The sequence below is a fragment of the Pan troglodytes genome, chromosome 19 (assembly GCF_028858775.2).
Source record: "Pan troglodytes isolate AG18354 chromosome 19, NHGRI_mPanTro3-v2.0_pri, whole genome shotgun sequence".
NCBI classification, from domain to species: Eukaryota; Metazoa; Chordata; class Mammalia; order Primates; family Hominidae; genus Pan; species Pan troglodytes.
This window is the reverse complement of record NC_072417.2, coordinates 17,724,621-17,750,369: the sequence shown is the minus strand read 5'-3', so window position 1 is coordinate 17,750,369 and position 25,749 is coordinate 17,724,621. Positions and strand designations below refer to the sequence as shown.

At 57.1% G+C, this 25,749-nt stretch overlaps 4 protein-coding genes and 1 non-coding gene across 20 annotated transcripts in view; 4 read left to right on the top strand and 1 right to left on the bottom strand.

Moving 5' to 3' along the window:
• Positions 1 to 642: 642 nt before the first annotated feature.
• On the top strand, positions 643 to 5,304 carry PHF23 (PHD finger protein 23). Of its 3 annotated transcripts, none has more exons than XM_016931415.3 (5): positions 643 to 770; positions 2,683 to 2,714; positions 2,866 to 2,958; positions 3,575 to 4,412; positions 4,502 to 5,304. In XM_016931415.3, exons 1-5 carry the CDS (start codon positions 725 to 727, stop codon positions 4,714 to 4,716), a joined length of 1,224 nt encoding a protein of 407 aa, XP_016786904.1. In that variant the 5' UTR covers positions 643 to 724; the 3' UTR covers positions 4,717 to 5,304. The 3 variants fall into 3 exon arrangements, with proteins under 3 accessions (XP_016786904.1, XP_001169367.1, XP_001169296.1); XM_001169367.6 differs by lacking the exon at positions 643 to 770 and adding an exon at positions 861 to 1,104; XM_001169296.6 differs by lacking the exon at positions 643 to 770 and adding an exon at positions 885 to 1,104 and having other exon boundaries at positions 3,776 to 4,412.
• An 11-nt stretch (positions 5,305 to 5,315) lies between these two features.
• DVL2 (dishevelled segment polarity protein 2) lies at positions 5,316 to 15,011 on the top strand. 2 transcript variants are annotated; one of them, XM_009431731.4, is made up of 15 exons: positions 5,316 to 6,273; positions 9,556 to 9,625; positions 9,923 to 10,068; positions 10,198 to 10,307; positions 10,410 to 10,545; positions 10,677 to 10,767; positions 10,911 to 10,980; positions 11,084 to 11,223; positions 11,313 to 11,389; positions 12,312 to 12,379; positions 12,573 to 12,701; positions 12,821 to 12,952; positions 13,086 to 13,265; positions 13,714 to 13,932; positions 14,040 to 15,011. In XM_009431731.4, exons 1-15 carry the CDS (start codon positions 6,080 to 6,082, stop codon positions 14,486 to 14,488), a joined length of 2,211 nt encoding a protein of 736 aa, XP_009430006.1. In that variant the 5' UTR covers positions 5,316 to 6,079; the 3' UTR covers positions 14,489 to 15,011. The 2 variants fall into 2 exon arrangements, with proteins under 2 accessions (XP_009430006.1, XP_016786896.1); XM_016931407.3 differs by having other exon boundaries at positions 5,791 to 6,273; positions 10,198 to 10,295.
• A 75-nt stretch (positions 15,012 to 15,086) lies between these two features.
• Positions 15,087 to 20,522, bottom strand: ACADVL (acyl-CoA dehydrogenase very long chain). 3 transcript variants are annotated; one of them, XM_016931411.3, is made up of 20 exons: positions 20,297 to 20,522; positions 20,146 to 20,221; positions 19,807 to 19,872; positions 19,660 to 19,732; positions 19,506 to 19,570; positions 19,278 to 19,412; positions 18,674 to 18,818; positions 18,275 to 18,404; positions 18,051 to 18,176; positions 17,488 to 17,686; positions 17,116 to 17,220; positions 16,623 to 16,709; positions 16,478 to 16,540; positions 16,284 to 16,385; positions 16,110 to 16,207; positions 15,960 to 16,032; positions 15,801 to 15,873; positions 15,639 to 15,711; positions 15,469 to 15,544; positions 15,087 to 15,396 (listed from the first exon to the last, which is right to left on the bottom strand). In XM_016931411.3, exons 1-20 carry the CDS (start codon positions 20,356 to 20,358, stop codon positions 15,256 to 15,258), a joined length of 1,968 nt encoding a protein of 655 aa, XP_016786900.1. In that variant the 5' UTR covers positions 20,359 to 20,522; the 3' UTR covers positions 15,087 to 15,255. The 3 variants fall into 3 exon arrangements, 2 of the variants coding, with proteins under 2 accessions (XP_016786900.1, XP_016786903.1); XR_010153194.1 differs by lacking the exon at positions 16,110 to 16,207 and having other exon boundaries at positions 20,297 to 20,433; XM_016931414.3 differs by lacking the exon at positions 19,807 to 19,872 and having other exon boundaries at positions 20,297 to 20,433.
• Positions 16,974 to 17,055, top strand: MIR324 (microRNA mir-324). Its single transcript, NR_035748.1, has one exon. It is a non-coding gene; the product is annotated as a microRNA mir-324 (primary transcript).
• Positions 20,523 to 21,448: 926 nt separating the features above from the next.
• The window catches only part of DLG4 (discs large MAGUK scaffold protein 4), a 28,890-nt gene continuing 24,589 nt past the window's right edge, over positions 21,449 to 25,749 (top strand). For 4 of the 11 annotated variants that reach the window (XR_010153193.1, XM_016931405.3, XM_054670802.2 and 1 more), the window contains exon 1: positions 22,628 to 23,246. Coding sequence is in view for 7 of the 11 variants with exons in the window: in XM_016931405.3 (XP_016786894.1) it covers positions 23,217 to 23,246 (30 nt within the window). In the remaining 4 variants the exon portion in view is untranslated. Of the gene's footprint in view, positions 21,538 to 21,725; positions 21,825 to 22,083; positions 22,125 to 22,627; positions 23,247 to 25,749 lie in introns of those variants that run through there. The other 7 variants (XM_054670799.2, XM_016931398.4, XM_054670798.2 and 4 more) reach the window with 4 other exon arrangements.

Here is a 25,749-nt window from a genome sequence, read left to right as displayed (position 1 = left end):
TGGGTTTCAGTGGTGGGGAAAGACGAGTACTGGGTACAAGCTGGAGGGACAGAAGTATATTTTGGTTTATTCTGTTCATGTTGGGCTTTTCCCTGTCTGCAAAAAGAGGGTGGTTTTGTTGTGATGGAATGGAATACTGAGGATTATTTCTTGAAACTTTAGTTTTATGACACGCATGTGAAACTAAATGTTAAAAATGCTCATGTAAAAAAATTTTTTTTTTACTGTGGGTTCCTGTGGAGAAAGTTTCGAAGTACCTGCTTTAGGTGAACATCCACATTTGCTAGAACATTCTAATTAAGATATTTTCATGTGTGCAAGCTAGTAAAACGGCTGTTCTCAGTTGCATGTCACTTGGCTACACTTTTGCCGGTGTGTGGGATCCGGCAGAGTAGAATCAGGGAGGGAGAAGACTGGGAGCGGCAGCCATTATCGCCAGGAATACTTCAACTCCCGGCAATCATTTCTCCGGCAGGCCGGAAGTGGGGCGGTCCTCCTGGGGAGAAAGAAGCTGCAGAACGAGGCAGTATGGTGGCCGAGGGTTCTAATCCCTTCTTCCTCTTCTTTCTTGGTCCCGCCCAGCCTACAACTCCCAGGGGCCTGCGCGCGCACTTCCGCTCTCCCCTCCGGCTCCTGGTCTCCCCGCCGCTCCCCGGGGGAGGGGAGCGGCTTGGTGCGCCTGCGCCAGCCTGTGGCTTTCTGGGAATCAAAGTTCCGGAGGTTCATGCGGTCCCTTTTCCGCTGTTCCCGGACGGACTACAAAACCCTTGGTGCACTGCGCCTCGGCGCCGGCGGGGGGAGGAGGGAGAGAAGAGGAGGGAGGGAGGAGAGAGGAGGAGGAGGAGGAGGGAGCAGGCGGCCGGCGGCGCGGGGGGAGGGGGCCCGGTCCGGGAGTGCGGGAGGCAGTGGTAGAGGGAGGTGGCGGCAGCGGCTAGCGGACTCGAGTCTCAACCGGGCTGAGGCGGACACTTCTGTGGAGCGAAGCAGTGGGAGCATCGAGCACTAGAGGCGGCACCGGGATCCCCGGCTCCGGGGAGGGGGGCGCCGGACCGGGAGGAGGGGAGGGGGCGATGCTGGAAGCCATGACGGAGCCCAGTCCCGAAGGTGAGCTCTCGACCGGTGCGGAGCGCTGAGCCGGCGGGGGGCGGGCGAGGAATCAATTGGCAAACTTGGAGGTCGAGCCCCGGAGCCCAGCGGGGGAGTTCGGGGAGGGGGTCGGGAGGCTGGCCCTGGAGGTGGGAGACCGACGAGTTGAGAGACCTTGGAGAAAGAGGAGTGGGAGACTGGGCTGGGGTAGTTGGAGATCAGACGGTGTGGGGGTGCGGGGGATAGGAGCTTGAAACCCGGAGCCTCGGGGGTTAGGGCCCGAAAGGGCCACCGGCAGATTGGGGCCCTGGAACTGGAAGGTTGGGGGAATCCAGTGGCCGGAGAGTTGCTCAGGAGGGAGGACGTAGAAGAGGCTGAGTGAGGGGCCCGGTAGTTCGCCGAGGTGGGGTAGTTTGTGGCGGTGGTACCGGAGCTCCGAGTAGTTGCCGCCGGAGAATGCCCGGTGATTGTCGGAGGGGTGGGCAGGTAGTTGTGGGGAGAAGAGGGGGTCTGGGTATTGTCTACGGCAGACGGACCTGTACCGGGGGGTAGTTGTGGAGAGAGCGAGCCAGGAAGCGAGGCGAGCTGGGTAGTTGTAGGGGGTGGTGGGGCGGGGTGGGGGGGGTTAAGACCGGCGACTTGTCGGGCGGGGGGGTAGGGTTGGTCCGCGAGGGTTAAGAGCCTGGGAGTTGCTGAGGGTGAGGGGGGCATCGGCGGCAGCAGCGGTGGCTGCTGTGGAGAGAGAGAGTGGCTGGTTGGGGGGAAGGGGCCAGAGTTGAGGGGTCCATAGCCTAGTAACTGGGTGGTGAGTACGGGGGCGGAGGGGGGGGCGGCGGCCGGAGAGGGCTCGGAACAGGGCCGGGGGGCCCGGTGGGGAGCCCGAGAAGCTGGAGACGGGGAGGGGCCAAAGCCCCGGATGGGGGCGGAGGGACGGCGAAATTGTGGGGAGCGCGGTATGGGCGGGGGGGGGCAGGTGGGGGCCGCGTCCGGGTTAGAGCTCCCGGGTCTGTCCCGGCCGTGAAGTAGCGTTGGATGCGTGTGCCTGTGTGTGTTTGGGGTGGGGGTGAGGGGCGCGCCGGGCCGCGTGCTCGAGTAGAAGGGGCCGGAGGGCGGGGAGCGGTTCGGCGTGGTCATCCTGGACCCTGGGGGCTGGCGGGCGGCGTGTGCGGTCTCGGAGGGCCCGAGGCGGTGGAGCGCGGCCGGGTAGGAACTCGGGGCTCTGGGCGCGTGTGAAGGACGGGGGCGGCTGGCGGCCGCCCGGACGCGGCCCCGGGAGCGGTACGGTGGGGTGGGGCGCTGAGGGATCCGAGTAGACTGGAGTCGAGAGAGACCGTGAGTTGGGGGGGCGGGGCGCCGGGCCTCCGGTTGGGGGAAGGGGAGCGCTATAGCGAGGCCTCAGAGGGCGCCGCGCCCAGGCTCCGCCCCTCGCGGGACGGAAGGGGGAGCCGGGGCGGATCCAACACAGCTGGGGGCCTGCTGGCCTGGCAGAGGGACCTGGGAGAGCAGGGGGTTCACTTAGGAACAACGGGGTTTAGAGGGGGAGTTTTACACAGATTGTTTCCTAGTGTCTTGACTCAGCTTTTATTGCTTTTCCAGATCCACCTCCGACCCTTAAGCCAGAGACTCAGGTGAGGTTTGCCTTACCTTTGCAGCCTAGTAGCCCTGCCTGACAACGCCCCCCGCCCCCCTTTTCTAGACCTCACTCAGGGACTGTGTCTCTGGGAATGCCCTTCTTAAACTGTGTGGCTTTGCATGTGATCCATATCTCCTTCCTTTCAGCCACCAGAGAAACGGCGGAGAACAATTGAAGATTTCAACAAATTCTGCAGTTTTGTTTTGGCATATGCTGGTTACATTCCCCCTAGCAAAGAGGTAGGGGCAAGAGAATTACTGACTTGAGGCTGGTGTGGTGGACTATAGAGTGACTGTTGTTCAAACAGAACTGTATTGCTTTATAGAAGGAGGCCCCTAGAAATTATATGTAAGACCAGGGAAGTTGGAGACTCTTAGGGCTGTGGTAGGAAAGCTGGTATTCGGGGAGTGGATGGCCGGGATAGCTAGCTTGAACAGCAGTGAAAAGGAAGGGGGATTTGGAGTCGCTGGTCGAGATTTTGGCATAGTCTTGAGGTGCTGTGAATGGAAGGTGTTTATGGATAAATTTTTGGGAGATGAAAATGGTAACAAATGAGGCTATACAGAAAAAGAGCTAAGGACATAACGGCTCTGGTCTGGGCGATACAGTGTTCCACAGGCCCTGGGCAGGGGCAGCGGTGAGGTGTCAGACTTGAGAGTAGAGGTAACACGGACTGGTCAAGAGGACATGCTGATGGGAATTGGGGTGGGGAGAAGTTTTTGGAGTACAGTGGGATTTAGTGGTTGAGGTAGGACATTTTGGGGTAAATCCAGTCACTCCTTTTCAAGCTGGGTTTGTGGAGGGGTTGAGATGACACTGGGGTTCTGCTGACCCTGGTCTCTTCCCCCTTTTAAGGAAAGTGACTGGCCAGCCTCTGGCTCCAGCTCTCCATTGCGAGGAGAGAGTGCGGCCGACAGTGATGGCTGGGACTCGGCCCCCTCAGATCTTCGAACCATCCAGACTTTTGTTAAGAAAGCAAAGTCATCCAAGAGAAGGGCAGCTCAAGCAGGTCCCACCCAGCCAGGACCCCCAAGGTCCACTTTCTCTCGTCTGCAGGCCCCCGACAGTGCTACCTTGCTTGAGAAGATGAAGCTCAAGGACTCTCTCTTTGATCTGGATGGGCCCAAAGTGGCATCTCCTTTGTCCCCCACATCCCTGACACATACCTCCCGGCCCCCTGCCGCTCTTACCCCCGTGCCCCTTTCCCAGGGGGACCTCTCCCATCCTCCTCGAAAGAAGGACCGAAAGAACCGAAAGTTGGGGCCAGGAGCTGGGGCTGGCTTTGGGGTGCTTCGGAGGCCTCGGCCAACTCCTGGGGATGGGGAAAAGAGATCTCGAATCAAGAAGAGCAAGAAGCGGAAGTTAAAAAAGGCAGAACGGGGGGATAGACTCCCACCTCCTGGGCCTCCCCAGGCACCCCCCAGTGATACAGACTCTGAAGAGGAGGAGGAAGAAGAGGAAGAGGAAGAAGAAGAAGAGATGGCAACAGTGGTAGGGGGTGAAGCCCCAGTCCCTGTGCTGCCAACACCCCCTGAGGCTCCTAGGCCCCCTGCCACAGTGCACCCTGAAGGAGTCCCTCCTGCTGACAGTGAAAGCAAGGAGGTGGGCAGCACTGAAACAAGCCAAGATGGAGATGCCAGCTCCAGTGAAGGCGAGATGCGGGTCATGGACGAGGACATCATGGTAGAATCAGGTGAGAGGTTTGGGCTGGGGCGAGGGGTTTGAGGGTGTTGTGGATCCAACAGCTCAGGCAGAATACCAGACAAACCTTTTTTTCCCCAGGTGATGACTCATGGGATCTGATCACATGTTACTGTCGAAAGCCCTTTGCAGGGCGGCCCATGATTGAGTGCAGCCTGTGTGGGACGTGGATCCACCTCTCCTGTGCTAAGATTAAGAAGACCAACGTCCCCGACTTCTTTTATTGCCAGAAATGCAAGGAACTGAGGCCAGAGGCCCGGCGGTTAGGGGGGCCTCCCAAATCTGGAGAGCCCTGATGGCACCAACTTTAGCCTGGAACTTCCAAATGACAACATGATTTGGGAACTGAGCCTCAGGGTCCTCAGCCTATCCCCTGGAGCTTGGATACTGTCTGCACTTCAAGGCAGGAATTCCCAAGGGAGACTTGTTTGAAAATGAGTGTCTCACTTTCCTACCCTATCCTTCCTCCCCACTCTGTGGACTTGAAATTGAACCCATTACGGTTGGGGATGGGAGGCTGTCTGTGTCCCGACACATAATCTCTGTCTCTTGGACCTGCCACCATCACTTTCTGGGTCAGGATTGGAATTGGGATGGAATGGGACAGTTGTCTATAAAACTCTAGTGTAAATATTAGCACTCCCCTCCCTCATCTTTTCTTCTATTTCACTCCCCATTTATTTTCTTCTACACCGGTTGTATTTTTAATTTTGGACTTCCCCTATTGGGCATGGCAGCTCAAAGGTGGAGTACTAGAGCCTGGCCAAGTGAGGAAGGAAAGCAGAAAGGTGACGATTCTCACTCACCTCTTTTGTTTTTAATAATATTGGCCGCTGTTTGTACAGACAGCCTGCGTGTTGTAAATAAAGCAGAGTGGGCTCTTTTGTGTTTATAGCCCTCACTGTCCTGCTCGGGAGGGAGGCTTTGGTGGCTGAAGACCAGCTGGAGGTGGGGCTGAAACCCACCTCTCAAAGTCCAATCTGAAGATATCACAGCACTGGGCCTTTCCCACCCCAAGACAAGTAAGCCACCTTAGAGCTTTCATTGTATTTGGCCCTCCCCACTCGAGTCTAGGAACCCCCACGGTCCCCACCTTCACTCCCTGCACGCGCACTCCTGCGGGTCAGAGTTGCTTCGTGCTCCATCGTGGGTGGGGTAAAGCGAGGTGGGAGCCGATGGTCCGCTTCCTGAAGGCACAGGCCAGCTTAGCCTGGGTGCTCAGAGGACCTCGGCTTGGGTACACGTTTGGGGGCTGGGAGACCGTTGCTGAAGGCAGCGATCATGTGGCGGGGGCACTAGGCGGAGTCAGGCGGTCACGTGATTGGGATGGGATCACGTGACGGAGGGCGGCTGAGGAGCGCGGGGTGGGCGCCTTTAAGTCACGTGACATGAGGAGAGGTGGGCGGGGACCTGGCGGACGCTCGCGGCGTCGGTGGCGGTGGCGCGCGGCGGCCGCTGAGACCGGGGCTTTGAGTCGCACCCCGCGGCCCGCCCCCCGCCGCCACCCTCGCAGATCCGTGCTTTTTTCCCTTTGCTTCTCTCCCGTACTGGGTCAGTCCTGTCCGCGCTCGCGCGTCGGTTTGCGGGTGTGCGCAGGCGCGGCAGGGGCCATTAGCCCCTTGGGTGGGCGGTGGAGCCCGGGAGCGCGCGGGCGAGACCATGGCGGGTAGCAGCACTGGGGGCGGTGGGGTTGGGGAGACGAAGGTGATTTACCACCTGGATGAGGAAGAGACTCCCTACCTGGTGAAGATCCCTGTCCCCGCCGAGCGCATCACCCTCGGCGATTTCAAGAGCGTCCTGCAGCGGCCCGCGGGCGCCAAGTACTTTTTCAAGTCTATGGATCAGGATTTCGGGTGAGCGCAAGGCCTAGATAGGACCGGCGGGGGCTTTGCTAGAGTGGATTGGGCGACATGGAGGGGCACACATCTACTTTGGGCCACACTGGGATTTTCTGGCCTATGGTGGAGCAGATTGTACTATGCTGAGGTAGGTTGACTATCCCAGGATGGACAAGGTTATGCTTGGATAGATTGAGGCACACGGACAGACTAGGATATCCTAAACCAGATTAGACAAGATTAGGCTTTACTGGAATAGGTGGGGGCATACTGGTTTATTTTGGAGTATTCTAGTCTGTACTGAGTAAATTGATCCATTGTCTGGTTGTTTAGTACGTTCTCAGGAGTCCTGTAACGCCTGTAATCCCAGCACTTTGGGAGGCTGAGGCGGGCGGATCACGAGGTCAGGAGATCGAGACCATCTGGCTAACACGGCGAAACCCCATCTCTACTAACTAAAAATACAAAAAATTAGCCGGGCGTGGGGGCACGCGCCTGTAGTCCCAGCTACTTGGGAGGCTGAAGCAGGGAGAATCTCTTGAACCTGGGAGGCGGAGGTTGCAGTGAGCCGAGATCGCGCCACTGCACTCCAGCCTGGGCGACAGTGCGAGACTCCGTCTCAGAAAAAAAACAAAAAACAAAAAATACTTGGGCCATTATGGACTCTACTGGGTTGTATTGGTTAATCCTGGTTTCTCTTGGGGCAAGACTTGGTTTTATTGGAGCACTCGTCATAGGGGCAGACAAGGCTGTTGGGGCCTGTGCTAGCACAGGCAGCCGTATTGGGATGTTCCAATCTAGACTGGTGCAGACAGCTGCGTGTGGGGTCATTGTAGGCTGTGCTAGAATAGATTGGGCTATCCTAGGGTAATTTGGGACATTCAGGGCTATCTTGGACTAGATTGGCGTGTAAATAATGCAGAGAAAGCCCTTTTGTGTTTATGGTCTTTGGGGCTGAGCCCTCTGGGTCCTCAACCTCTGCTTTTTTTTTTTTTTTTTTTTTTTTTTTGGAGACAGAGTCTCGCTCTGTCGCCCAGGCTGGAGTGCAGTGGCGCATTCTCGGCTCACTGCAAGCTCTGCCTCCCGGGTCCACGCCATTCTCCTGCCTCAGCCTCCCAAGTAGCTGGGACTACAGGCGTCCGCCACCACACCCGGCTAATTTTTTGTATTTTTTAGTAGAGACGGGGTTTCACCGTTTTAGCCAGACTGGTCTCTGACTTCTGACCTCGTGATCCGCCCGCCTCAGCCTCCCAAAGTGCTGGGATTACAGACGTGAGCCACCGCGCCCGGCCCAACCTCTGCTTTTTTGAAGGCAGGCTGGATTAAGTTGGGATAGCATGGGTTTTAGAAGAACTGAACAAACTGGACTCTAGCTAGAAAGATTGTTTGACATGGGGATGCTGATACTATCTTGGGAGTTATCTTGGCTTTAAGGCAAGGTTTTTCTAGTTGTCAGCAATGTAATCTTGGACAATTTATTTAAATTTTGTGTCTTGATCTCATCTGTGACATGGAGAAAATCACAGAATGAAATGGTTAGTTCACGTGTGTGGCACACGGGAAATGCTTGGTGAATGGTAATTGTAATTAGCATTGAGGCTGACTACTCTGTAAAGTAGGTTATGGTGATACAGAATAATTTGCCTCAGAGTGGACCAAGCTGTGCTGAGATTGTGTTATGTTGAGAAGAATCCTACATTATGCTGAGACGGGTTGGTAGTGACTGGGCTGTGTTGTCACATTGACACCAAATGGATTATGTTGATATATATCCTGGCTCCCATGACCATATTAGGCTAACGGGTTAATTAGACAAGGTGTCCTAATTTGGGGCTAAGGTTGTGTGTGGAAAGAGAGAGAGGAACAGCTAGGGTAGAGAATCTGATGCTTTATACGTTTATTCATTTAGTCGACAGTATTTGTTAATGCTTAAGTGTCAGCGTGTGGTGTGTGGCTAGGACATGGTGTTGACCAGAGTAAGTGTTCATGGTTTGATGTCGTGGTCAAGAAGAAGGGGCAAGTCCAGTCCACCACAGGGAACCCATTGGAGAGATGACCCCAAGGCTGGGCTTTGGGATCTGTCAGGTTGAGCAGATTGCTTTGTGCAGAATTTTGTGCCCAATGAGGCACAGGGGAATGGGAACCCCAGCTTGCCCTCTCCTTGGGAGCTTTCAGTCTAATGAGGAACTTCCATTGTTTGTTTGATCTAATGGGTGGTGTTTTGTTTTTTTTTTCTGAGGTGGAGTCTCACTCTGCCCAGGCTGGAGTGCAGCGGCGCAATCTCAGCTCACTGCAACCTCCGCCTACTGGTTTCAAGCGATTCTCCTGCTTTGGCCTCCGGAGTAGCTGGGATTATAGGTGTGCACCACCATGCCTGGCTAATTTTTATATTTTTAGTAGAGAAAGGGTTTCACCATGTTGGCCAGGCTGGTCTTGAACTCCTGACCTCAGGTAATCTGCCCACTTCGGCCTCTCAAAGTGCTGGGATTACAGGTGTGAGTCACTACGCCTGGCCTCTAATGGGTGTTTTTACTCAAGAAAGGACAGTCTTCTAGAAATGAATTAGAGAAAACTAAAGGAAAGTATAAGAGTAGAGGCTTTGATGAGGACCAAAGCCTTTTTTGGAAGGTTTTTTTTTTTTCTTTTTTGAGCCGCCCAGGCTGGAATGCAGTGGCGCGATCTCGACTTACTGCAACCACTGTCTCCCGGGTTCAAGCGACTCTCCCATCTCAGCCTCCTGAGTAGCTGGGATTATAGACACCCACCATCATGCCCGGCTAATTTTTGTATTCTAGTAGAGATGGGGTTTCACCAGGCTGGCCAGGCTGGTCTTGAACTCCTGACCTCAGGTGATCCGCCCGCCCCAGCCTCCCAAAGTGCTGGGATTACACGTGTGAGCCACCGTGCCTGACCTTTTTGGAAGGTTTGTAAGGAACAGGGGTGGGGTTGAGAGGAGGCCACCAGCCAGTCTCATTAGATAGGTATCTCAGGCAGCCGCATCAGCGTACGGGATTGCCTTTGAAACTGGACTAAGAGGTTTGAGTCAGACTCAAGGAAGTCTTTGGAGCAGCACTGTGCCCCTGAGGGTGCGTTAGGGAGAGGAGAAATAAGGAAACAGGATTGAGTTTGGAGATTTCTTAGGTGTCAAAGTGAGTTCTTTCAGTGTAAGAGAAGACCTGAACAGGGCAGGAGAAAGTCAACATCCTGGAGCCAGGTGAAGATTGGGAGAAAGTTTGATGGGGGTCGGGGTGGGGATGGTTGGTCCAGCTCACTGACCTCTACCTTGTCGCTTGGCAGGGTGGTGAAGGAAGAAATTTCAGATGACAACGCCCGCCTCCCCTGCTTCAACGGAAGGGTGGTATCCTGGGTAAGAGGTTCTGACACCGAGGGCCGGGTCCCCTCAGCATTGCCAAGCTCCCCCAAGCCTCAGTCTGTTTCTGTAGCCTCCCCAGGCCAGGCGTTAGCAGCCCTGGCTCTTTACCTCCTGTCTGTTTGGAGAGCCGGCGAGAGGCCCTCAGCCTTCTCCTTCTGGAGTCTCTAATACTTGCTAGGTTTTTTTGCTCTTCTCCAGCTCTCTGAGACCCTTTCTCATTCTTTCACTTACTGCCACCTGTCACACCCTGACTCCCAAGTGAGCCACTGTTTATCATTTGCACCCTTCTAGCTGGTGTCCTCAGATAATCCCCAACCCGAGATGGCCCCTCCAGTCCATGAGCCTCGGGCAGAACTGGCGCCTCCAGCCCCACCTTTACCTCCTTTGCCACCCGAGAGGACCAGCGGCATTGGGGACTCAAGGCCTCCATCCTTCCAGTGAGTCCTTCAGATTCTTGACTGCAGGGGAGGGAGGTGAGGAGGGAACCCAGGCCTTTGGTAGGGGACGCCTAGGATCCGGAGCCCTGTTCTCCTGATGTGGGTTGGAAACCATCTCTGCCTGTCCAGCCCTAATGTGTCCAGCAGCCATGAGAATCTGGAGCCTGAGACAGAAACCGAGTCAGTAGTGTCACTGAGGCGGGAGCGGCCTCGCAGGAGAGACAGCAGTGAGCATGGCGGTGAGGGGCAGGCCTGGGGGCCGGGAAGGGCTGGGCCAGACCCCAGCCTTGGTGGGGTGAGCAGGGGGAAGCTTGGTTCCTGAGCTTCCTGTCCGTATGTAGCTGGGGGCCACAGGACTGGTGGCCCCTCAAGGCTGGAGCGCCACCTGGCCGGATACGAGAGCTCCTCTACCCTCATGACCAGCGAGCTGGAGAGTACCAGCCTGGGGGACTCGGACGAGGAGGACACCATGAGCAGGTGTGGCTCCGCACAGCTCTCCCCAGCGCACCCAGCCCCGTCTCTCGTCTTCCAGTCAATCCTCTTGTTCTTTCTCTTGGCCCCATGACCACTTTGGCCTACGTTTGCTCTCCTTCCCAACCTCCTGGTAGGTTCAGCAGCTCCACGGAGCAGAGCAGTGCCTCCCGCCTCCTTAAGCGCCACCGGCGGCGAAGGAAGCAGAGGCCACCCCGCCTGGAGAGGGTGAGGGGTTCCTACAGGAAGGCTGGTGCTGGGAGAAGGTGGGGCATGGGCTTTGGTTTGGGCGGTGCCAGGACACCGGCAGCACCCCAGGGTTGACCCTGGGTTATTGAAGGGCACTCTAGCTCCTTCTTTTCCCACCACAGACGTCGTCCTTCAGCAGCGTCACAGATTCCACAATGTCTCTCAATATCATCACAGTCACGCTAAACATGGGTATGGGGAGAGCCTGTGGCTAGGGCGTGGGGAGGGCCTGGTCTCTAGGGTTCCGGGCGTCCTGCGGCAGGGGCTCCTCTCTTCACATGGCCTCTCTCCACAGAGAAGTACAACTTCCTGGGTATCTCCATTGTTGGCCAAAGCAATGAGCGGGGAGACGGAGGCATCTACATTGGCTCCATCATGAAGGGTGGGGCTGTGGCGGCCGACGGGCGCATTGAGCCAGGGGACATGCTTTTGCAGGTGTGCTGGGGTAGGGCCACTGAGCTGCCCTGCACGGGGGCCCTCAGCCTCTCCCACCGTGTCTCTGACCCACTTGCCGTCGCTTCCAGGTGAATGACATGAACTTTGAGAACATGAGCAATGATGACGCCGTGCGGGTGCTGAGGGACATTGTGCACAAGCCTGGGTGAGTTGCCGAGCAGGTTGCCGGTCCTCAGTCCTCTTTTTTTTTCTCTTTCATGTTTTGTTTTGGAATTTTAATAAGTACTAAGACAGCCGGGCGTGGTGGCTCAAGCCTGTAAACCCAGCACTTTGGGAGGCCCAGATGGGTGGATCACCTGAGGTGAGGAGTTCGAGACCAGCCTGACCAATGTGGTGAAACCGTGTCTCTACTAAAAATAGAAAAATTAAGTGGGCATGGTGGCGCATGCCTGTAGTCCCAGCTAGTGAGGTGGCTGAGACAGGAGAATCACTTGAACCCTGGGGGGTGGAGGTTGCAGTGAAACGAGATCACGCCACTGCACTCCAGCCTGGGCGACAGAGCAAGACTCCGTCTCAAAAAAAAAAAAGTGCTAAGACATAACGTTCAAAGTACATGAAACAAATGCGTGATGTAGCAAATAATACTAGAGTAAATATCCATGTCACTGCCATCTAGATCATCAAATAGGAGATTGCTGATACCCTAGAACTTCCTCCTCAGATGTCCCTTTCTGCTCCCAAATGCCTCACTGCCCCAGGGGTAGTCACTCTCCTGACTTCTTTGGCCATCACCATAACAAAGAAAAGCTTTGCCTCACTGGATAGTTACCACCCTTGCACGTATCCTTGAACACTGCAGTTTTCGTTTTACCTGTTTTTGGACTTTCTGTGAATGGAATTGTACAGCGTGTACTCTCTTGTCTCACTTGGCAGTATGTTTTTAAGAGTTTTCCATGTTGATGAGTCATCCACATTGTGGTGCCTTCCACCCTCACCTTCTCTAGCCCAGCCGCGATGTGCTTGCTTCTCCCCCCTTTGTGTCTCTTAATCCATCCTTGCTTCAGACTCCCGCCCTCCTGAGGCCTCCTCTTCCCCTGCGCCCTTGACTGGACTTCTCTTCCCCATAGCCCCATTGTGCTGACTGTGGCCAAGTGCTGGGATCCCTCTCCTCAGGCCTATTTCACTCTCCCCCGAAGTGAGTGACACTCAGGGAGGGGCCTGAAGTTGGGGGTGGGGGCTGGCCAGGAGGCTGGGGCCGGGCCTGTGGTCATGGGGAATGGGTGGGAGGAGGGTCCAGGCAGAGGTGGAACAGGAGGCTGAGTCAGGGAGGGACTGGGCTGGCTTTTGGGGACTGAGAATGGGTCATTTTGGTGCCATCTTTGTCCCAGATGAGCCCATCCAGCCAATTGACCCTGCTGCCTGGGTGTCCCATTCCGCGGCTCTGACTGGCACCTTCCCAGCCTATCCAGGTTCCTCCTCCATGAGCACCATTACATCTGGATCGTCTTTGCCTGATGGTGAGCCGCCAGCGCACCTCATCCCACCCTCCCAGCAGAAGGCTGTCCCGCAGTGGTCTGACCCATTGCCCTTGTGGGAGCGATCCCTGACTCTGGTTCCCCGTTGTCTCCTCTGCCAGGCTGTGAAGGCCGGGGTCTCTCTGTCCATACGGACATGGCATCGGTGACCAAGGCCATGGCAGCTCCAGAGTCTGGACTGGAAGTCCGGGACCGCATGTGGCTCAAGATCACCATCCCTAATGCCTTTCTGGGTATGGCTGGGTCCTGGGCAGGTGGCTGGAGAAGGGGAGGAGGGGGTGACCAAAGCCAGGAATGGCACAGGCAGAGGCGAGAGCAGGAGTTGGAAGAAGAACCTGAGGACATTTTCCACTGTGGTGCTCCCAGGCTCGGATGTGGTTGACTGGCTCTACCATCACGTGGAGGGCTTTCCTGAGCGGCGGGAGGCCCGCAAGTATGCCAGCGGGCTGCTCAAAGCAGGCCTGATCCGACACACCGTCAACAAGATCACCTTCTCTGAGCAGTGCTATTACGTCTTCGGAGACCTCAGTGGTGGCTGTGAGAGCTGTAAGTCCCCCTGCCCCAACTCTGGGAGTGTGGCTTTGCCTGCCTTGTTCTGCCTCTCCAACCCTAGACCTAGCCCAGAAACCGCAGCCAGGGCGACCATGGATGGTCGAGCAGCGTGTGTCCCGCACTAGGTCCTGCACTGGCCGAGGATGGGGGCTGACGTCCACCCATGTGCTGCTGGACAAGCCATGTGCCAGGTGCAGGACTGTGTCCACCGGGGGAAGGTGCACCTCTTACCTGAGTCCCGCAAAGACGTGGGCTAGTGGCTGTGCCCCTGCCCTCATGGCAGAAGTAGATGGGAGTTTCCTGTCAGAGACCCTTGTGAACCCGTTTTGAGCCCCATCGTGGGTGGGTCTGGGAGAACTGTTCCCAGTTCCTCTCCATTCGGTGTCTTGGGGCCCTAGCCTCTTGAAGCAGTGATTTCTTCCTCTCTTCCCTTGCTTTCCAGACCTAGTCAACCTGTCTCTCAATGACAACGATGGCTCCAGTGGGGCTTCAGACCAGGATACCCTGGCTCCTCTGCCTGGGGCCACCCCCTGGCCCCTGCTGCCCACTTTCTCCTACCAATACCCTGCCCCACACCCCTACAGCCCGCAGCCTCCACCCTACCATGAGCTTTCATCTTACACCTATGGTGGGGGCAGTGCCAGCAGCCAGCACAGTGAGGGTAAGTCATCCCCACATACCTGTACGGCCAGGATCTGAGGGTGGATGAGAGGGGAGCCAGGGAGGAGCCTGGGTGAGGACTCAGTTGCCCCTCCCCTCCCTCCACAGGCAGCCGGAGCAGTGGGTCGACACGGAGTGATGGGGGGGCAGGGCGCACGGGGAGGCCCGAGGAGCGGGCCCCCGAGTCCAAGTCCGGCAGTGGCAGTGAGTCTGAGCCCTCCAGCCGAGGGGGCAGCCTTCGGCGGGGTGGGGAAGCAAGTGGGACTAGCGATGGGGGCCCTCCTCCATCCAGAGGCTCAACTGGGGGTGCCCCTAATCTCCGAGCCCACCCAGGGCTCCATCCCTATGGACCGCCCCCTGGCATGGCCCTCCCCTACAACCCCATGATGGTGGTCATGATGCCCCCACCTCCACCTCCAGTCCCTCCAGCAGTGCAGCCTCCGGGGGCCCCTCCAGTCAGAGACCTGGGCTCTGTGCCCCCAGAACTGACAGCCAGCCGCCAAAGCTTCCACATGGCCATGGGCAATCCCAGCGAGTTCTTTGTGGATGTTATGTAGCCCACTGTGGGGCCAGGCTGGGCCTGGCGCTCCTGGTGTGTGACTGGGTGTCCTGGCCGTCACGTGCTTGCTCTTACAGTGCCTGGGCTCAGCCTACCAGCTGCTGCCATACAGGAGATTGTGGCCACTGTGACTCTCACCAGCAGTGCCTGGTTCCTCCCCTTTCCCTCAGGGGTAGACAAGGGACCTTTGATTATTTTTAGCTTTGTTTTTTTATAAGCCTTTTTGGGGGTTAAAATAGAGTTTCTTACATTTTTGGGACTTTTTAAATAGGCATTTCCTCTTTTATATGAAGAATTCCCATCCATTGGGCCCCTTATAACCCCAGAATGTGACCTCCTCCTCCAGTTACCCACAGCCCTGCCCTGTGCAGGGTTGGGGGTGGTCAGCGGTACCCCGGGGTTAGGCATCCTAGACAACAGCCTGAGGAAGCTGGGAGATTTGGGCCATGTAGCTGCCTTTGTTACTCTATTTATTTTAGTCACTTGTATAAAACACCAAATAAAGCAATAGAGGCAAACTCCCCACGCCTCTGGCTCCTTTCTTTGGGAGGGAGGCAGGCGGCAGAGGGAAAGAACCGTCACACAGCAGCAAAGCATGACTGGTTAGAAATTTTTATTATTTGCGAGGCAGTAAGTGCTCTTGAGAGCAGGCACAGTGCTGGGAACACTAGGCCCCTTCGGGACAAACCAGGGCCTTAAGGAAAGGGGCTTCGGCTTTGGCTTGAGGGAAGGCACATAACTGGGACAGGCCCTGGCCGGGAGTATTCAGAAGCCAAGTGGGTTGCTGGTGACCACACCACCCCGCTCCACCAAGGCCTTGGAGATGCTTTTGAAGTTGCGGTAGAGCTCTTGCTGCCAGGGGTCAGACTGCAGGGCGGCCATGCCCTCTCGGATCCGAGCTGCAGCCTGGGGAGAGGGAAGGAGGGGTTGGGCCTGCACCTCTAGCCCTCACCTGAGCTTGGCAGCCCCGAGTCTCACCTCGATACACCAGGTGTCACAGAGCATTTTCTCATGCTGGGCCGTGGGGTGGCCCTCACTCAGGGATCTTGAGGCCCTGGCAGGAAGCAGGAGATGAAAATAAATCTGGGCCGGCTGGGATCCAGGCCCAGGCCCCCTGCGGCTCAGGCATTCCCTGCCTGCCTCCTCACCTCGAGAGAACCACCACCATGGCATAGAGGTCGATGGCCCCGTCTGCCAGCCGCTGCAGCAGAAACTGTTCATCTGTCCGGTAGGTGGGGTGGGGGTGGGTGTGGGGGCATTAGTCTCAAGGAGAGGAAAGGGAGGGGCGGAATGGTGTAGAGCTCACTTACTGACAATCCCCTTCTTGTGTTTTATCAGCTTGGCCTCCACCACAGTGGCAAACTGCTCCAGAGCCTGTACTGCCTGAAGAGATGGGGACAGTGCGGGGCTCAGAGGGGCCATCAGCTGCAGTCCCTGATGCAGGCTCTCCTGGACCCCTGGCCACTTACCAGCTCGCCGCTCCGACTCAACTCTGGGTGGACAAGTCCACTGAGACTCAGGCCGCTGCCCAGCCCTGCCCGCCTGAGAGGAAGAGGGAGAATGACTGGTTAGTTGCCATACACCACCCTGCCCTCCCCTGGCTCTGGCCCTAAGCCTACCGCCTCAGCTGTTTGCCTGCCTCTCCTAGCAGGAGGCCAGCATTCCCAAAGGGATTCTTTAGAGCACTGCCAAGCCCAGAGAGCTCCTTTCCTTTGTCCTATGGGGGAAGAGGGTCCAGCAGTCAGGACTCACTGTCCTCCCCACCTCTACCCCCACCCAATTCTCTCTCTTACCATACAGCCCTGCAGAGCCACAAACAGCCGAAGAATGTCATTTGTCCCCTCAAAGATCCGGAAGACGCGAAGATCTCGGAGCACACGCTCTACTCCAGGTTCCTAGCACAGGGCCACACAAATTATATGCCCGTGCTGAGATGTGCCTACCCACCCCTGGCCCAGCCGAGGCTCTGCAGAAGACCGTCCTGTACCTTCATGAAGCCCATACCCCCCATGATTTGGATGCATTCATCTGTCACCTTCCAGGCTGCCTCCTAGGGACAAAGAACAGATGAGACTGGTTTTGGGAGCTGAGCACCCAAACTGGACTCCCTCCCAGCATGCCTGGGACCTCACCGAGCCAAAGATTTTGCTGATGGCGGCCTCTATCTGGAAGTCCGTGGCTCCCTGGTCCATGTTAGCACTCACCATGTAAGCCATGGACTGAGGTTGCATGGTTGGGACATGGGAAGGAAAATTGCAAAGGGCTTTGTCAGACTTGGCCTCATCACCCAGATCTCCAAGATAAGGGCTGACCTAGCTTGTCAGGTCAGGCAGATACTTGTTCTGGGTCAGTTCATCAGGTGCTTCCAGGTATTTGTTTTCTTAAAAGGGGTGGATGTAAGGGATGAGGTAGAATTAACTTCTGGTACTGCTGGCAGGCACCTGAGCAGAACATCATTGCTGTCTCTCTTCGCAGAAGCTGAGCTGACTATGCCTCCCCGCATCCCCTAGGGCATTGGTGTAAAGCTGGAGACCCACTGCCCCAGGTGCTGCTGGGGGTTGTAGTCTGACCCGACTGGAAAGAAAGCCCCAGGGCTCCAGGGAGAGGTGCTTGGGAGGCCCTCACCTCAGTTACATACTGCAGCATAACCATCCGTGCCAGCTTCTCCTGGATCAGCCCAAAGTTGTGAATTTTCTCCCCAAACTGGGTACGATTAGTGGCATGATCTACCTGGAAGAGGGTCCATGCATCCCACTGTGGTTCAGTGTGGTTCTGCAGTCTCCCTAGGAGAGGGGCTGGGCTTGCGCCAGAGGGATGGGTTTTGCATACAACCAGAGTTCAGTCTACGCTGGATGGAGACCTAAGCTAGCAAGTCGGGCTGCTGGTAGGGGAGGAGTTTCTAGTGTAGGGAGTGCCTGCAAGTGATCAGGGACACATGGCAAGGGGGACAGTGAGACTTCTGTTTGGGTTACCCAGGGACTCGGGCAGGGTACTCACCGCCTTAGCAATGATGCCTCTCATGGTACCTGCCAGGGCCGCAGCCATGCCAAACCTTCCATTGTTGAGGATGTGCATGGCAACCTTGAAGCCACTCCCAACCTCACCCAGCACGTTCTCCGATGGCACCCGTACTCCATCAAAGAACACCTCTGCTGTGTTTGAAGCCTTGATGCCCATCTTCTTCTCAGGGGGCCCACTGTGTCAGGGCAGTGTGGGAAAGCAGAGGTGTGTTCAACAGGTTGTCACTGGGGGAAAAACTGCTCCTTCGCTCCTTATGCACCAGGGAGGAATGATAACTCCTAGACTATTAGAGGCTACAGCCACCACTTCCCCTCAGGCCCTGAGGGCTAAGGAAGCCTGGCTATGTCCTATTTTGTGTTGGACTTGGTTGCTGGAGCCAAAACTTTAGCTCAGTTGCATACGTATTAGTCCCAAAGGCCACATTCAGTCCACCTGCTTTGGCTTTTGCACACATCCCCAGGGTGACTTGCAACAGCCATCTGCCCAGGAGCCCAGTCCTGCCCCTCAGCCCTAAGCTCCCCCAACCCAAATTCACTCACTGGGTAATGCCCCCGAAGCCCCTCTCCACCACAAAAGCTGTGATCTTCTCCTTCACGGCTCCTGTGGCTGGATCTGTAACTGGTGTCTTGGCAAAGACCGTGAAGATGTCTGCTAGGCCCCCATTACTGTGGAAGAATGAGGGGATATTCAGGGCGTGGAGGACGGGGAGCAGTGGGGCCTGGAACTGGGCGGAGGAGAAGGGGAGAAATGGGAGGCAGATTGCCTGATCCAAAGCTTGCTTCCATTAAGGGTATAGTATTTTCCACAGGGGCTGGGCACAGCAGAGGTTCGGATGGAGGCTGCATCTGACCCGCTTGAGGACTCGGTTAGACAGAAAGCGGCCACAGCCTCCCCTGTTGGGGAGAGAGCTACTTTACCCCAAATTCTGATGAGCTTCAAAGTCCCCTCGGCCCACTTCCCCATCCCTCCAGCAGGCAGTTCCCCCTTAACACCTGGGAGTATCCAGTTCTTTTGCATGTCCCAACCAGCACACTGTGATGCCTCCCCAAAACCTTCCCCCAACCGAAATGCCCAGCCATCTGATAATCTAAGTGCCAACTGGCCTAATCTGTGCCAAGCCCAGTGTGCCCCCCAATCCCTGGGTCTCCTAGGGTTGCCTCACCAGATGCCAGTTTGGGGAGGTATTTTTCTTTCTGGGCCTTTGTGCCAAAGAGCAGGATGCCTTTGAAACCGATGCTCTGATGGGCCCCCAGGGTAATGCCCACGCCAAGGTCATGCATGCCCACGATCTCCACCAAACGGGCGTACTGGAGGGGAAGCAGGAATCTGGGGCTGTCACTGGCTGCAGGGGGACCTGACCTTAACAGGGGAGTGTGGGCAACAGGGCAGTTCCTGACCTAGGGCAGTGCCTGACCTGGGCCATCCCCAGTGTGTAGAAAAGAAGGGGTGTGCAAAGGGCACAGCAGAGAATGCTGGTCTATCTTAGGTTTAGGTAGGAGGGTGACTTGCTAGTAGGCAGTCTATTGTTAGGCAATCCCCAACTTAGAGATTTGTAAGGACTTGGGAACCAGGGTGAGGCCCATGGCTCAGGCCTAGGGGACTGCATGTAAATTGTGTTATGTTTGGACAGTTAACATCCATCCCACAGGCACCCAGGGCAGGTGCTTAGAAGAGACCTTAGCCCTAGTCTCTAGGTCTATGGCAAAGGAGCTGAGTCTGCCAAGCTGGGGTATGGGATACTGGGATGTGGGATAGGGCGCCCTCACCTGGGTGTTGCAAAGGCCCACACCACCCAGCTCACTGGGCACTTGCAGACCAAAGGCCCCCAGCTCCTTGAGGCCCTGCAAAGTGGTCTCCTCCACCATCTCCAGAGCGTCATTCTTGGCAGGATCGTTCACTTCCTGGGGAAGGCACAGGATCCCACATCCAGGCTCCTTTTGAGCTTAACATCTCCAAACACCTCACCAGGGACCAAGCCCCGAGTCATTCCTTACCTCGAAGAAACGGGACACAGGCTCCACCAGCTCTTTAAGAAACTGTGTCTGCTCTTCGTTGAGCACTGCAGAGGGTGGGGGACAGGCTGGTCAGGCCAGGCTGGCAGGGGAAACCACCCTGGCCCCACCCAGCTCTGATTATCCCTTCCCTTACCGGACGGGTATGGGAACACCTGATCTGTGGTGAGCTGGCCTTTGAACATTCCCACAGCAAAGGACTTAGATTCCTGGGCAGAGAGAGGCGAATTTCAGGGCTCTGGTTGGGTCTGGCTAAGGTCCACCTGGCCTCGGGGCTACCTACCGCCTTGGCCGATTTTTTCCTGGTCAGAGCGTCAGAGGGGTGGGAATCTGACTTGTCCAGAGCCAGCTGGGAAAAGAGACGGTTAGCAAGTCCAGGGAAGGGACTTCCGCTGTGTCAAGGGGAGCACAGGCGAGAGCCGCGCGGGGAGGCAGCGCGAAGCGGTGACCTTTCCCCTAGTTTCGCCCTAGGGCACCCTGGCTTGCCCTTTCCCCTACTTTCGGCGACAGAGCAGTAGGCAGGTACCTGGCACCAAGAGGGAGATCCCTGCCGACGGCGGGAGGCGGGCGCCGAAGCGGACCACCGCTCCCACACCCCCTTGCCAAGGCTGCGGTGACTTACCTGAGCGGCACCCCCGGCATAGGGCCGCCGGGCAGGGCCGGGCCGGGGCTGCCCCAGGAGCGCCGTGAGCCGCGAGCTGTGGGGAGTGGGGGTTCAGTCCCGGCCCGGTGCCCAGGGCCGCTGCCCACCGTCCCTCTTGTCACACACAGACCTTCCGCCCCCGAGCCTCAGCAGCTGCCGCCCCAAGCTCGCGGCCATCCGAGCCGCCTGCATCTCCGAATCTCTCCGGGCGCCGCTGGCTCGAGTTCTGACCCAGCTCTGGCGTCCTGCACGCCCAAGTCCTGGCGTCCTGCACGCCCAAGTCCTGGCGCCCCTAGCCCTGACTCATCGTCCACAGTGCACCGGGCGGCGGACGGTTGCGGGCCCCGGGGCATGCTGGGAGCTGTAGTTCCCTGGAGCCCGGCCCTGCGTTCCGCTGACTTAGAGGGATCTCCAAGCGTCCCTCGTCTCCTCCAAACTCCTTAATCCTGCCCGTCCGACCTAGAGTCTAGACCTCCGACGGGGTGATGGGATAGGATGGGACAGAAGAGGAAGGGGCTTAAGTCACTGCAGCCAGAGGGATGGAGGTGGACTGAAGGGAGGGCTTCTCCGGTGGGGTTAGAAGGGAAAAGTAGGGAAAGAGAAGTGTAAGGTAGATGGCAGAGGTAGAGACATGGAAAGACAGACTCTAGGGTTCCTGATGAAATCTATCTCGGCCAACACAAAAGGGAGGGTACAGTGGTGGGGGGCACCCAAGCTAGGGTGTGAGTACCCTAAGTGTATTCTTCTGAGATGTAGGCCATTTCACTAACTCTTGGAACAGCTACAGTTTCACAGTAGGAAGACCCCCCCCAGATTCACTGCCCCTCCCTTAATAAAGCCTCTGAGACCTTCCTGAACATTCCCTTCTGTCTCTGCCCTCTGTTCCTTCCAGAGACCATGTGCCCAGGCAGATGGATTCCTCCCGGGCCTGAGAGGAACTGCAGGAATTCTCCTGCCTCTTACCCGTAAAACCCCAACTTCTCTAGCCCTAGGTCAGGAAGTCCCAAACAATTTCTACCCCTCTTTCTGCAATTCTCATTGGGGTGAGAGGAGGCCCAGGAGGAGAGAGAGCTGGGCTCAGCTTCTTTTTGAGCTGCTGGAGCCCTCTGTGAGGAGGCCCTCTTTGCTGGCTTCTCAGGAGAGTGTGGCTAGGTTCTGCCTGCCTATGGGAAGAGGGGGCCAGGGTGTGTGGAGCAAGATGGTGGCGGCGCTGGTGCCTTGGGACCTGGGGGAATGGGACAGCTGGTCGGCTCAGAGACGGCCTACTTTACTCACAGCTGGAATTTAGTGGGGAGAAGCAGCTCAACTCCAATCCTGGAGGATTAGGGAGATTAAAGTGAGAGAAGAGAGAGATGTCCCAGAGACCAAGAGGTGAAAAACAGGGCTCCTTGTGGAGGGGAGGTCTGGGAGCGAAGTGGGGGGCTGGGGCTCGGAGATCCTTCTCCCCAAATCTTTCCATAGGGGCTGGGGTGAAGGGCACAGTCTGGGGAGATGAAGTGACAGTGTGTTCATCTTCCTGTGTTGGCGTCTTCCCTGTCCCAATTCTTGCATCTCACTAGCTCCCAGGTCAGCCCTCTGGCTCCTGGCACCCCCACTGCTGCGGTGGGCACCCCCCCTCCTCACAGTGCTGCATAGCGACCTCTTCCAGGCCTTGCTGGGTGAGTAGCCCGTTTTCTGAGGGACCTGGGCCTCCAAGGGCCATTACTGAACTTCGGGGGCTGTTTGGGAGCCCGGAGATCATTTGGTCCAAGCTGGAGCACCATGCAGGGTCCTGCCTATGGTGTCCTCCATGAGTGTGGACCAGCCTTGGCTGAAAGGGCTCCTCCCTTGCCAGCCAGCCAGCAGCGGTGATGACAGGGGTGATGTGCCTGGAGAGGCCTGGGGTGGGGAGGTAACTCAGTTCTGTTCCTGTGACAGACATCCTGGACTATTATGAGGCTTCCCTCTCAGAGAGTCAGGTAAGGAGGTGGGGGCGAGCGCCTAACTTCCTGAGGGGCAGGCAGGGCTGGAGGGGTGAGCCAAATATCGCTAATATTACCTGGAAACTTGGGGGCCCTGCTGACAAAAGCCTGAGTCGGTGGCCCAGGGACTTGGGGCACCGAGAATGCACTCTCTGTGGTCCTGTACCCACTCTCCCTTTCTTCCTTGTTTTCTTTGGCTGCCCCAGTTTCAGGCACTAAAGAGTCTAGGGCTTAACTTTTTAGGTTTCCCCCTGAGAAACCTGAGGGAGAACTAGGCCCCCAGGGATTGCCTCCTTCAGCTCCTCCCTCACACCCGACCCCCTACCGCCTGCCGAGAGGCCTCCCTCCCGTATTCAAATAACCGTGGGTGCTCCCAGCCCAACTATAGATGCTTCCTTCTCTAAGAAATGAAATCCAGCCTCATCGTCTTTGCTGTCATCGCTGGTGGCTGGCCAGGTCTCCATGTTTGCCTCAGGGCCTCTGTGCTTCTGCTTCTATCTCCTTTCCCGTTATCCGGGTTCCTGCCAGCACAGAAGGAGTTAACTCTGCCAAGGCACCCCCCCCATTCTGGCTCCTAGCTCCCTCCCTCCCTCCCCCTGCTTCCTCTCTCCTCCTCTCTCCCCTTCCCTCTTCGGCTCCACGGCTCCCTCGGCCGCTGCCGTTTCCAACCCCCCCACCCCACTCCCCCGCCACGGCCCCTAGCCCCTGGCCGTTTGGCAAGACCCCCCCCTACCCCGGGGCTCCCCGAAATCCAGTTCCCCTCCCCCACCCCAGCTCATGCCCCAGCCCCCGAACTCCGGGGCTGCCAGCCCCCGGTGCCCCCGCCCCTCCTGAGAATCGGGGTGTGCTCCCCAAGCCCCCTCCCCTCCACTGGGGAGCCCCTTTTAGGGCCCCCTTCCCCTCCCTCCCACGCTCCCCTCCCCTTCCCTTCTCCAACCCCCTCCTTCCCCTCTCACCCCTCCCCCCATCCTGGCCCCCCCTGCAAAAGTGGGGTGCGGAGGGGGGAGGGGTGAGAACCCACGGAGGGGAGGAACGAAACTCCGATGAAGTCAGAGCCCCTTACCCGCCGCCGCGGCCAGGCCCCCCAACATGGACTGTCTCTGTATAGTGACAACCAAGGTAAGCATGATGGGGGGCTATAAACTGGGGGGAGGGTATGAGTTTGTGGGGAGGGGTTAGTAGGCCTTATCTGGGACTGGCGCCCCTGGAGTGGCAGCATCAGAAGTACGATGTATTTGGGGGTCTTAATTTAGTTTTGGGGTTCACATCTGAGAAAATGCAGGATTTGGCCACAGGTGCCCCCTGGAGTGATCCCTTTGTATCTGTAGGGATATGGAAAATTTAGGATATTCCATGGTTCGGGGGGCCTGGGGGGTTTGGGGGTTCATCAGCGCTGTTTGAGGGAGACTTATTTAAGGAGAAGCCTGGCTCATAAGGGAGTCCTGCTGGTGTATGTGGGAAGGTGGGCTATGTTGGGGGGTTCCTCTTTCCTCCCCAGGGAAAAGCTGGCTTCCAAGGGCCTTGTCCAGTTTTGGGGGGCTCCTGGCATGGGGTAAAGGTTATTGGTTGTGAGTGCCTGACTGATCTGGGGGTGTCAGCTGGCAGGGAAGGGGTGGGCCTTCAGACTCTAGAACAAGCATCTCGTGGTGGCTGCATTTAGGGATGCTCTCTCAATTTGAGGGAACTGTTAATTTAGGGTTCAGTCATATAGAATGGAGGTAGTTGGAAGTTGTCAGAGGGCTGGGGCCCTGGCATGGGATCACCTGAGGGAATGGACCAGGTGAGGCAAGGATTTGGGGGTACTCCCATAGGAGGCAGAAGATTGCAGCAGCCGAGCTTGCCAGCCCCTGAGGAGGAGGATGAGAGGCTTAGGCAGAGAGGGGATTTGAGGAGGGGGACCGGGTGGGTGGTGCACAATTTGGGGGTGGCCCAAAGGCAGGTGCCCAATATCCCCATCTCCTCCCACACTGTATCTAGCCCTGATCAAGAGAGAGGGAGAAGAGCAGATGTGGGGACTGTTCCAGATACCCCTGACGCTTGGGATCAAGGTGGGGGAGGACACCTGGATTTAAGGGTCCCTGAGGGCTTATGACCGGAGTTACTGAGGTTACTGGGGTGAAAAGGTGTGGGAGGAGGGCAGGGCTGGCAGCGATGGGGATCTGTGCAAGTGTGTCCCTCTGGTTGGAGCCTGGCAAAGGCAGGAGATCTCGGATGGAGCACAGGCGAGCTCCTGGTGGGATGCAGATACCTGGGCTCTGCTTGGAGACTCTGGGACTGGAGAGCTGGATGCCTGGTGTGTGGAGGGAGGCTTGGGCGGGTGGCAGGCAGCTGGGGGCTGGGGGGTGGGACAGGAAGTGGGGGCCGGGGGAGGCGGGGTCCGGGTGAGTCACAGGCTGGGGAGGGGGTTATATTTAGTGGGAACTGCAGCTTTTCATGGGAGGGAGCTGAGGACACACATGTTCCCTGCCACAAACTCACACATGTGTGTACACATGCATTGTGCACGTGTGAGGATGGTTGGAAGAGATTGGGGGCTGAGGACCTTTAGATCTGGAGCCCCCACCCTCTCTCCACCAGGGCGACTTGCTTGTCCTTCATTCTGTGGGTTTCGGGCTTTCTCCCAGGCTGCCTCTTCCCCACATCCCCTGTAGTTTCGGTGGATTTTTATGCCTCAGTTTCTCTGGCCTGGTTTCCTCTGCTCCCGCTGTCTCCTGCCCTTAGGCCTGTCACTTGGCCTTAGGCTCCATGGCTGTGGTCCCCTGTATTCCAGGTGTAAATAGAAAGCCCGCTGGAATGTGTGGGCTCTGCTTCCAACACGTGAACACACAAATGGGAGCGAGGGTGAGGGGCTTGCCAGCAGGCAGCTATTCTGGGTGGGTGGGTGGCCTTATTCATTACCCACTCCAGACTCCTACTTCTTCCATGGAGCCCAGGGTTGAGCATCCCTGAAGGAAGGAGGCTTACAGAGCAGATCATGCATTTGGGGTTTACAGAGGCGTGGAGACCCAGGCTTGCCACATTCCTTGGCTGGAAAACTTGTCAGCCTCGGTATGGTGGGGACTCCAACTCCCATAAGGCCCCGAGGCACAAGATCCCTCAATGTTAGAGGGTTGCTGCCCATGGCGCTGTTGGGAGTTGTGGTTCATCTCTATCCAGGGCAGCCAGCGGAGGGTAGCCCAAGAGGAGCCTGCAGGGGGCACATGGCTCCTGCTTCCCCAAATGCTGGATGGGGTAGGGAGTGCTCAGGCTTTGCGGTCGTTGAGCTCCCCAGCTCTGCCTGAGTCTTCCATCTTTCATTGCCTATATTTAGACTCCTGCCGCAGTAATTTAAGGAACATTTATTGAAAGCCTACTGCGTGCTAGGCCCTGTGTTGTGTGCAAACTCCACTCTACAGCGATCACTTTGTCTTTCTTGGTGCCTTTATCTCTGCCAGAATCTCTCGTCTCTGAGCATCTTTCTCCCACTCCGCCCCCGTCCCTCCCCCTTTCCCCGCGCTGCTGCCGCCGTTGCCATGGTAACCGGCGACGACTGAAGCTGCGTGGCTGACTGGAGGGCCGGGCGAGGATGGCGGAAGGCGGAGCAGAACAAGTGGGGGTGGGGATACAGTGGGGGAAAGACTGA